General features: G+C 40.8%; 2 protein-coding genes across 2 annotated transcripts in view; one reads left to right on the plus strand and one right to left on the minus strand.

Moving 5' to 3' along the window:
• Positions 1 to 7029, plus strand: part of NEK4 (NIMA related kinase 4) — a 10943-nt gene extending 3914 nt beyond the window's left edge. Inside the window, 11 exon segments of the mRNA XM_031058152.1 lie at positions 1 to 47; positions 897 to 1322; positions 1729 to 1782; positions 1997 to 2137; positions 2959 to 3084; positions 3428 to 3491; positions 3901 to 4007; positions 4117 to 4205; positions 4829 to 5031; positions 5163 to 5296; positions 5862 to 7029. The exon segment at positions 1 to 47 is cut by the window's left edge and continues 10 nt beyond it. Coding sequence (XP_030914012.1) covers positions 1 to 47; positions 897 to 1322; positions 1729 to 1782; positions 1997 to 2137; positions 2959 to 3084; positions 3428 to 3491; positions 3901 to 4007; positions 4117 to 4205; positions 4829 to 5031; positions 5163 to 5296; positions 5862 to 5954 — 1484 coding nt within the window. The 3' untranslated portion in view covers positions 5955 to 7029.
• A 116-nt stretch (positions 7030 to 7145) lies between these two features.
• Positions 7146 to 10073, minus strand: SPCS1 (signal peptidase complex subunit 1). The gene is made up of 4 exons (XM_005422423.2): positions 9968 to 10073; positions 8918 to 8977; positions 8523 to 8609; positions 7146 to 7596 (listed from the first exon to the last, which is right to left on the minus strand). Exons 1-4 carry the CDS (start codon positions 10001 to 10003, stop codon positions 7474 to 7476), a joined length of 306 nt encoding a protein of 101 aa, XP_005422480.1. The 5' UTR covers positions 10004 to 10073; the 3' UTR covers positions 7146 to 7473.
• Positions 10074 to 10079: the final 6 nt, after the last annotated feature.

Below are 10079 nucleotides of genomic sequence, written 5' to 3' on the forward strand. Positions count from 1 at the left end.
TTCCACACCAAAACCACTCCTCTGAGCAAGCCAGAAAATACAAAGTTGTAAGATATGGGGGTTTTTACCTTAAAAAAAAGCCAAAAAAACCCAAATCCCTCTTGCATTTTCTAAATAAAACCCTCAGTTTTATAACAAGTGCCTTGAGCATCCCTGAGAGCATTAGATCTGAATCCCAGCAATGTGTAAAATTCTTATTAGGGAAGAAAATGTTTTTAGATAAGAGTGGAAGTAATTAAACACCTGTGGATCAGTGAAGCTAATTGCAAGATCTGTAAGATGTTAACTAAACAACACCTGGTTTTATGCAAGTTACTCTTGGAGTATTTGGGGTCAAATAATTTTTCAAATATTTCATGACAAGTGGTAATAGTTTTTCCCAATCAAAAACATATTTAAAAACTAATTATACTCACAACCAAAATTCTTTATTGTTGAAATTCTTTCCAGTGGTTACAACAAACCTTTTGTAATGGTTAATCTTGTGCATGATTTTTGTTTTCTGTAAAAAGTCTTCTGTTCTGGTTTTGAGCTTTCAGTGTTGAAATACTGAATATATGTGGTGGAGCACATCCTAAAAACTCTTGGTGCTTGTTCCTCCCTTAGGGAAGAGCCTAGTGAGTACAACTTTGCTTTCATGGTCCTGGTGAAAAGTAGGTGTATTCCATGTGTACAAACCAGTACCTGAAATAGGTAATTTGCAAATCTGTATCTCTCTAAAAAGAGATACAGATGTGGATTTTGACTTTTTTGAGGCTCCTCATCTGTTATTGATCATAATTTCTTTTCAGTTCATGTGCTCTGGTATGTTCTTGATTTCCCTTAGTGCTTAGACAATTCTTTCATATGTGTGTAAAATGCAAAAGATTACTTTTTTATTTTTCTTTTAATCCTAGGATGAAGAAGATGGCATCAGCAAATGTAAAGCCAGCAAATTTTATCCCTCAGAGAAACAAGCTGTTGAGTTGGAAAGAAAACCAAGCAAAAATGATCTGAACAGCTTGGGAGACTCCATAGCTACAGTCAGTGGAGTGAACATTGATGTCCTCCTGTCTGAAAGGATGAAGCATGGAAGTGACAAGTGTGGCAGTGAGAGTATTCCAGAGAATAATAAAGCAAAGCATTTACATGTTCCAGGCCATTCTAAAATAACATCTAATAACCTACCAATTAGGGAGGATGGACAACAGCAAAGAGCAAGACAGGCTTTTAAAGCTGAAAGTGTTGAATCAAAGCCATCTTCTGTTGATTCTGTAGAAGATGAGGATGACACTTTGAAACTCCTGCAGCCTGTATCAAAAGACCAAAAGCAAACTGACCTGGTAATGCATTTATGCTTATTTGAAGCAGATTTAACCAGTGGCCAGCTCTTACAATTTAGAGAGCTGCTGCACATGTTTTTCTGTCAAAGTAGGATGTTGCTGATGCAATTATTGAGATTCTTAAGTGGTTAGGAGCCTTGGGGTCAGATTTGCAAAGGCAATATAGTAAAGTAGTTTTGGGATTGTGTCTATCTGGATGATTGGAATTCTGTTTTTACAGGGAAAAAATTTACATTCCCAGTTATGAACAGAGAGTGTAAGAAAAGTTTTGTAGCTTTTGTTCTATGTTGTAAATAGGCCTGAATAATTTTGATTTGGATCAGGGTGCTAGTTGGTTGTGATTGTCTTTTCACTTTAATTTTGTTCTACCATGAGATTTTTAATGAGGAATCATTATTTGTTGTAGAGCTTGGATTCTACTGAAAAGCTGCTAGCACCCTTTGTTCCTGTTGTAATTCAAGTAAGTGACCTTCTTTGAAGGTTTAGTAGCTTAAGATGCTGGTACAGCAGGTATTTTATCTCTCAAATAAGAATTTATTGTGGTTGTACCTGTGCCATGTTAAGGTGGTTGCAGTCCAAATAGTAAAGGGGCCTGTTTTGATTTTTTTTAAGCGTGTTTGTGTAAATCTGAAAGTGACAGGTCTGCATTTTTTTTAAATGCTTTTACTTATTAGGATGATGTCAGTCATGGAGCTTCAGGAGATGCTCAGAGAAAAATGACCTTCCACAAGCAGCCTCACAGCAGTGTCAGTGAACCCTCTCTCCCACGGCAGCAGCAGCAGAAGGGAGAGCTTGCTGAAGGCTGCTCAGAGAAGGTGCAGATACTTGAAAAATACTTCTCCTCTCTCCTTTAAGACTCCTGTGTTTTTCCTCTTTAAACGTGGGACCTATTTTCTAAAAAAGGGTGGGTGTTTTAATGCTGTTCTTGTTTCATGTGTGTCTGTATGACTTCAGTGGTGACAAATGCAGATCACTGAAGGTGACTGTTAGAAGCAGCCTGAGTAGATCTTTGAAAATCCCCAGTACCTTTCAGGGATGAGGTGGGTGTGCCAGATGGGCTGTGCCTTTACTGGGTTGCAGTGTTTCCTAGGAAATTCCATCAGGACTTCTCACTGTTTGTCACTACAAGTCAGTACCTTTGTGGATAAGGCTACTTGTGGTGGGTACTGGCTTAGTAGTGCTTTAGAACAGATGTGTAGTGGCTGCCCTGAGCTTCTGAGTGCAAACTGAAGGAAGAAATCCTGGCCTGCACACAGGATAAAGCTGTCAGTTCCTCCACACTGAGCAGGGAGGTTTCTTTGGGGAAAGGCACAAGGCTACAGAAGAGTGTGATTGGTCATTGATAACCTTGTTTTCTCTTTGGGTTTTGCTGTTTGGGGGTGGGGACAGTTGTTGCAAAGGCATTGGTTGAAAAATGGTCTGGGAGGAGGGGGATAAAATGTAGGGATGGAAAGAAGGGAAACCGATGCAAGCAGAGATGGGGAGAGGAAAGGATCAAGCTGGGAGATGTGAAGAGGTTACAGTAGGATTAAAAATCTCTGGCATCCAGCTTTACCATGCAAGAATGTCTTCTAGATTGCAGAGTACTTAAACTTTTAATAAAAATATATTAATTCTTGCTTGCTTCTCTGTCAAGTTCAGAGCAGTTTCTCCTCGGCCTCTACCTGTTCCTTCTGATGTGACCCCAAAGACAGCCCAGAGGGGTGCAGAGCACCCTGAGCCTGCAGATAGTGCCAAACCCAGCCAAGCAGCCATTCCAAAGGTTAGTGATAAAAACTGTGTCTGCTGGTTTTTGTCTCATTCCTTCTGAGCCGTTTGTTCCATGTGTGTGCGCACAATGAGTAAAGAAATGTTTGGTACCTTCCTGCTTAATGGAAGCCCTGCTCAGTGTGGGATGAGCCTTGCTGAGCCTTGGAGGTCAGAAGCCTCTTTTCCAGAGCTCAGATTGGTCTCATTGAAGACAGTTTTGTAATAAATAATTAAGCATTAAAATAATAGTTCCCTCTCCTTGAACCCTTGAAAAGGATTTTTTGCTTAATAGATGATTAGAAAACAAAAGCTGTGATAGTGATTGCAAATTAAGATGAAATTAACTTCCTTTGAAGGAGCGGCCCTTGTCAGCAAGAGAACGAAGGAGGCTGAAACAGTCCCGGGAGATGCTTCCCTCTGGTAATTTTTATGTTTATATGTTAACAGTTTATGTATAAGTAGCCTAAAAACTTTTTCCTGAAGAAATTATAGCTTCTTGTCTGTTCTTCACTTCTTGTTCTGCCATCTTCAGAACGGTATACTATGGGGCTAGTTCTGTGTTAAATAAAAAGTTCTCTTAACGTGTCTGTATTTTTCTGCTTTTTAGTTATGTTCAAATGTGTTCAGTGTTGACAACTTGTCTTTGAAATGTAGATAAAATGTAGCATATTCACTTTCAAACAGAACCTTCAATGTTTTCTATTAGCAAAATACCTACCTCCCTGCCTGCCTTCTGCTAGGTGATAGATTTTTTTCTGGCATGAGCATGGAACTACTTCAGAATACACACAGCTTAGTTGTAAATATTGTCAAAATGTCATCCTTCCAGTGGTTCCAGCGAGACAGTCATTAAATGGTGCAGCAGTTGAAGCAAAGTCACATGTGGAAAATTGTGTTAAAGTCCCCCAGTCCTCATCAGATCCCAGTATTTCTCAGGTAAACTTTGTCAAAAGTATTTCTTCCATGTTGGAACAGTAATAGATGCCATATTGTTGAATTACTTTTAACTATTAGAATTCTTGTTATTTATTCCCTCTTCCCTTAGAGAAAGAGAGAAGCCCATTGCCTGTCTGATGATGAGCTAAGCTCTTCCACAAGCTCTACAGACAAGTCTGATGGTGATTCCAAGGAGAAGTAAGGATTTTGTTTAATACTGTGCAAGAATTTTCACTGCTATACTGGACCTTGACTTGGAGTGGAAAAAAAGGCTTTCACACTTTATCTGTGCATAGTGAGTGATTGAAGGAGTATGTGATGCATAGAGGAAAACAGCCCCACTGAATTATTGTCTCTCTGTGACTGTACACTTTCCATGCTGAACTTTCTGGGCCATGGGATTGTGTAGGATGGTTTTGTGAACTGCAGCTTCCCAGGAAAACAATCTTCCAGCACCAAAGGACATCTACTGCCAAGATGCATTAAAAGCACAAGTTAAAAGGTGCCAATGTGCATCCTTTCCACTGTAAATGAGGCTGAATTTATCTCTGATTTTTGTCAGTGTAAGCAGCTTTCAAAAGATGCAATTTGTTGCATTACCAGAGTCAGCAGTAGCCAGTAGGATTGTGGGGTTTTTCCTGTGTTCTGAGCCTTTGTTAAATGAAATAGTACTGATTTTGCTATTGATAAAACTGCATCACAACTAGGAATTTAAGATGGAATACTTATTAGGACCTGAATAAACTCATTGAAAGCTCTTGAAATGCAGGGTGGAAGTTGCATTATGATGGTGACTGAATTATTTCTTCCTTCTCTCCTAGGAAAAGTATGAATGAAATGAATGACTTGGTGCAGCTGATGACATGGACACTGAAAATGGACTCCAAGGAGAACTCTGAGTGCTGTGTAACCTCGACCCCAGCCCCAGAGTTTAAACTTCATAGAAAGTATCGAGATACTTTGATTTTGCATGGAAAATCACCTGATGAATCAGAGGATTTAAAAATGGAAGAGATTCCTTCAGGTCTGTTGCTCTGGGATTCTGTGGTAATACTTAGAGTCGTCCCATATTCTTCTGCAGAATATGAAAATTGTCTCTACTGAAAGTAATTACTACTGCACTGATTTTTTTAAATTGTATTTTATTTTTAATAGATATGTCATTGGTCCCTTGCAAGATCAGGAGAATGGTTGAAATCTTGAGATCTGATGTGGTGCAAGGATTGGGAGTGAAACTTCTTGAGAAGGTGTACAGAATCATGGAAGAAGATGATGAAGCGAAAAGAGAGGTGAATGCCTTCCATACTAAAAGTTTCATTTCTTTGTAAACCTAGATAAATGAGCAGGCTCTTTATCCTATTGAGCTAGGGTAAACCATGACTCCAGAAGGTCTTTATGTAGTCATGGGCAGGCAAGGACCGAAGTATATTGTAATTTTTATGCTTAAGTTTGATTCTAGATGTAGACTATATTCAAATGCAATTTCTTTTGTTTACCTTCACATTACTTGCCTTATGCCCCTTATGTCCAAAATAAGAAATAATTTAACATCAATCCCCAAATAGAGGTGAAAAAGGAATACCTCCAGCTCCTGATCAAAACTTAGTTACACTTACCCAGGCAGTATTTGATTTGTAACCTGTGAAGATCTTAAATTTTAAATTTTTGGGTGGGATTTGAAAGTCTCTTGCTTTTAGACAACAACAGTGTTCATTTTTCTTTTCTCTCATCCACATTGCCAAGCTTCACATGCTTCCTTGAGCTTTGGTATTTTTCTGTTAATATTTTGGTAGCATCTGCTTTTTTCAATGCCAGTAAATGTTGTGGGTTTTGTTCTGTGTGTGTTCTGAGCAGCTGCAGTTGCGGGAGCACATGGGAGACAAGTACGTCAGTTACAGTGCGAAGGCTCGGCACCTCAAATTCCTTGAAGAAAATGTGAAGCTCTGACCAGAATCTTTTCCTTGGACAAAAGAACTGTTTTCTAGCTCCTTTGATAGACTGGACCAGCTTACAAAGCATGTTCATCCACTGATCTCCTTTACTGGAATAAGGAGGTGAACTTGCAGGAAATGTTAAGAGTTCATAGTAATATTTTTCATGTTAAAATGTGAACCAGGCTATCACTTTCTCAGAAGAGAAACTTCTGAGTTGCTCTTTAGTTTAGTTTAGTTTTTATTCTCTTAAAAAGTTGCTTTCCATAGGGGTCGATACCAAGTTTTGTATACTAAGGAGTGTCAAAAAAGATTATGTTCTGGTTTGAATTTGTATAGCAAAAGGTTTTTGGTATGGTCTCATACTAAATACAGTAACAAAATCTCTGCCAAGGCTCTGATGTGATAAACTATAATCTATTACATCAGATAGTTGTGAAAATTTAGCATGAAGAGACAATTACTAATTTTTGTGGAACTCAAGGTCCTCAGGTTGTGTAAATTGCCAAGTCCAAGTGCTGAAGGGGGCGGCTGTACTGTTTGCAAGGAGAGACTTTGCTCTTGTGTTTTGTTGCTGAGGCAGTCACCAAGGTGGGGGAAAGCATTTGGTATCTGGATAAAGTAAGTCTGAAAATGTTTGAAAGGAATGGAGCATGGTTACCATGGTTCCAGTTGGAGAAATCCCTTTGCCTTACAAATACTAATTCCTTTCAGGAATAAAAGTGCCCAAGACCAGAATCTCTTAGGGAAAAGATAAAACACTTATTTCTCTTTATTTGAATCCAGAGTGTCTCACTACAGCCCCCAGGCATTGTTGTGTACCATACCTACAGGAAAAGCAAACGTTTTTTAAATAATAAAGAAGTCAAATGGAATTGAATTTGTAAAATAAATAAACCTGTCTCTTTTCCTGCCTGTAGCTGAAATAGCTGTGAGGGAGCTTACTGACGTGACAGTTGTAAAGTAAAACGCCATACCTATGGATCCTGCTGCCTCTCACACACTGCATGCTCAAGTTACAATGTTTCAAGAGCAATTCTTACTTGTTCTTCCCAGGGAAATTTATTTTAAATAAAAACTGGCCCTCTGCACTCTCCTATCCAAGAACAGTTATTGTCAGAACTGTGGGGTATGTACCATTTCATAGTATTTGTTACAACCTGGCACTACTGGCAATTTGCTTTACACACAGTTAGAAACATTCCAGTAGAAGTTCAGCTGTTTATTAATCTCTTAGGCTATGGCAACAGCTTAACTAGAATTCATTTTATTCACTGTGTTCCTTTTCAGTGAAATACTCAAGATGTGACCTCCAGTAGCCTTCTGAAGTTAATCCCCCCATCCCTGTGTTCCCAGTGACTCCCGTGAACCTCCAGACCCAATTTCCAGCCTTCATGCTCCCCGCAGAGCTTGGTTGTACTCATGGATGGATACAAAGTACTAAGAAAAAACCCAAACACTAAGCCAAGAAGTATTTCTCAATGGAAATTAATTTGACAAAACTTAACAAAGTAACAGCCTGGAAACCATCATTTTTAGCTTTTAGAATGTCTCTTTGGCTTCCTGTCTGCTGCCTTCTTCTCTTCCGTGCCCGACTCCTGGACCGGCAGCCACTTGAGGGGATTGCGGCGGTACATGGGCCACGGGGGGAGCGTCAGCTGAGGGCAGAGGAGGCAGTCACAACAGGGACACTGAGTGCTGAGGGGCTGTTCTGTACAGCTCCTTGAGAAAATCTTCATCCCCAACTCATTATCTATTAGTCCTTTAAAAACTCTTACAATTTCATATTACAGTTTATATTGCAAAGTCATGCTTAAGTTTGTGACGAAAGCACCCTAGGTTCTTGCAATTAGGAGGACAGCATCCACCCTGAAGAAAAAAGGACTCCTGAGGTGACACCAGCATTTCCAGCACCTCCCACATGCACTGAGACCCTCCCCTTTTGTGGCATCACAGGTAAGTAACTCGCATGTTTAAGTAAGTAAGGAGCAGATGGATGATGATGATGCCAGAGAATTACAGGGGCTTTTCAAAACAGTGGAATGCCTGTGTGTCTTGAGTAGTGATTGGTCAAATTGTGCTGTATCTGAACTCTTGAGAGGTGTAAGAACCACAAGTAAAACCAGATTGGTTTTACTGTTATTTACTATTTTACTATTGGGAATGCGCCAATAGGAATGGGACACCTGTCATGTATAGATAAGTAATTACTCCTGGAACTCCATATTGTCTCCTCAGGCAGCAGGGGACAGCTGCAGAATTGTCACGACAAGCTGCTACTGCACAGAAAGCCTCCCTGTCCTTTCTGTTACTAATGCTGTCAGCTGGACTTACTCTAACTTTTAATTTAAATGAAAAATTAACTCAAAAGTGGTATTAAATTGCAAAAATTCTGCCAGCATTTAAAACAAAGCACTTAATGGGCTGCAAAGCACTTTATGCAGATCAAAGGAAGCACAAATATGTATTAATAAATCTGAATTGCAGAGCAAACATTAGTCTGTGCTGACAGCCCCTCAATTTAGCAATTATTCCAGATTAAACAGTGCATGTATTTTTTGGTTTGGGGAAAAAACATTCTTACCAAACATGATAAAGCAAATCCAGCCATAACTATGTAGACAGTCCATCCAAACTGTTCAGTGATGTATCCATAGATGAAACCAATTACCTGGAAAAACAAACATTAAAAAAATTCACACTTTAAATGAAGGAAAACATTTCCCATGACATGATTAAGATGCAGGGGTGGATCTAGGTAGGAAAATACAGGTTTTTCAAAAGCACATCTTTCAAACCTTTTCAAAAGTGCAGGCCAACAATGAAAGTAAAAGATGGGAAGAAGGAAAGTTTTAATCCATAACAGCCCTTTTGACTTTGTTTAAAGCTTTTAGTGACCCCAAACAATAAAAAAATACTTATAAGATCAGAAAAGAAAGTAGTCCTTTATGTTCTCACCCACAGGTCTACTATACTTACTGCAGAGACAAGAATGATTCCTTGAAAAATCTGTTCTGCTAATTTTTGGCCCTTGTAGTCCTGTGGAAAGAGACACTTTTTAGTCAGTTATTCAAAACACAGACCTGCCCACTTAACTCTTTCAGGTTAGATCCTACAGTCTACCTGACCATGGGTTCTCAGCGTTTTTGTTCAACTTTCAAACCAGATTGGAATTATTTTTCTTACAGTGGCTGAAAACACCTCCTCTGCAGGCTTGACCACATCACCTAGAAACAGAAGCAAGCACTGTCTGATCAGGGTAAGTAATGCAAGTTCAAAATATCATTGTAGTCACCTTAACATCACTAAGTAAAGCTGTATCAGCACAGAAGAGGCTGTGCCCAAGAGGGCACGGTGTGTGTGGCACCTGAGTTCTGGAGAAGGCTGACAGATCAATGTCTCCAGGGTGGGTGCTAACAGGATGGTGCCACACTCTCTTCAGTGGTGCCCAGTGCCAGGATGAGGAGCAATGCCATAAACTAAAACACACCAAGTTCTACCTCAACAGAAGGAAGAACTTTATGTTGAGGATGGCAGAGCACTGGGGCAGGCTGCCTAGAGAGGTCGTGGAGACATTCCAAATCCACCTGGATTCATTCCTCCAGCTGACCATGCCTTGGAGGGTTGGACTGGATGATCTCCAGTGGTTCCTTCCGCACCCAACTAATCTATGTTTGCATGATGTTAGAACACTCTGGGAGCACACGCTGCCTTCTGTCCATAGCAGAGGCAGGAAAGCACAGAGGGGTTTCCCTTACACAGACAGCTTCCTTTTACAGCGTGACAGTCCCAACTCGCAGGTCAAAACCCGGAATTACAGGGATTCATCCTGCATCCCCCTAGCCGTGCCTCGTACACGGGTGCCAAGATCGCGCAGGGGACACTGAACCCCGCGCCGGCTGTGTCACCGTGCGTGCAGGGGACACTGAACCCCGCGCCGGCCGTGTCACCGTGCGTGCAGGGGACACTGAACCCCGCGCCCGGCCATGTCGCGCAGTGCCCCGGTGCCGAGGCCCGAGCGGGCCCTACCATCTGCGTGGGGATGGAGCGGAACACGCTCAGCATGGCGGCGGCGCTTCTCCGGCTTCTTCCCGTTCCTCTTGGCAGCCGTCTCCGCGCTCCCGAGTAGGGCCCTGCTGTT

Source organism: Geospiza fortis, unplaced genomic scaffold (genome assembly GCF_000277835.1).
Source record: "Geospiza fortis unplaced genomic scaffold, GeoFor_1.0 scaffold78, whole genome shotgun sequence".
In the NCBI taxonomy this organism is placed as follows: domain Eukaryota; kingdom Metazoa; phylum Chordata; class Aves; order Passeriformes; family Thraupidae; genus Geospiza; species Geospiza fortis.

Coding starts and splice junctions, on each gene's coding strand:
- SPCS1 (XM_005422423.2), bottom strand. CDS start 10,003: ATGCTGAGCGTGTTCCGCTCCATCCCCACGCAGATG. Junction 8,610..8,917: donor GAATCATTCTTGTCTCTGCA/GTAAGTATAGTA, acceptor TTGTTTTTCCAG/GTAATTGGTTTCATCTATGG. Junction 7,597..8,522: donor GATTTGCTTTATCATGTTTG/GTAAGAATGTTT, acceptor CTCTGCCCTCAG/CTGACGCTCCCCCCGTGGCC.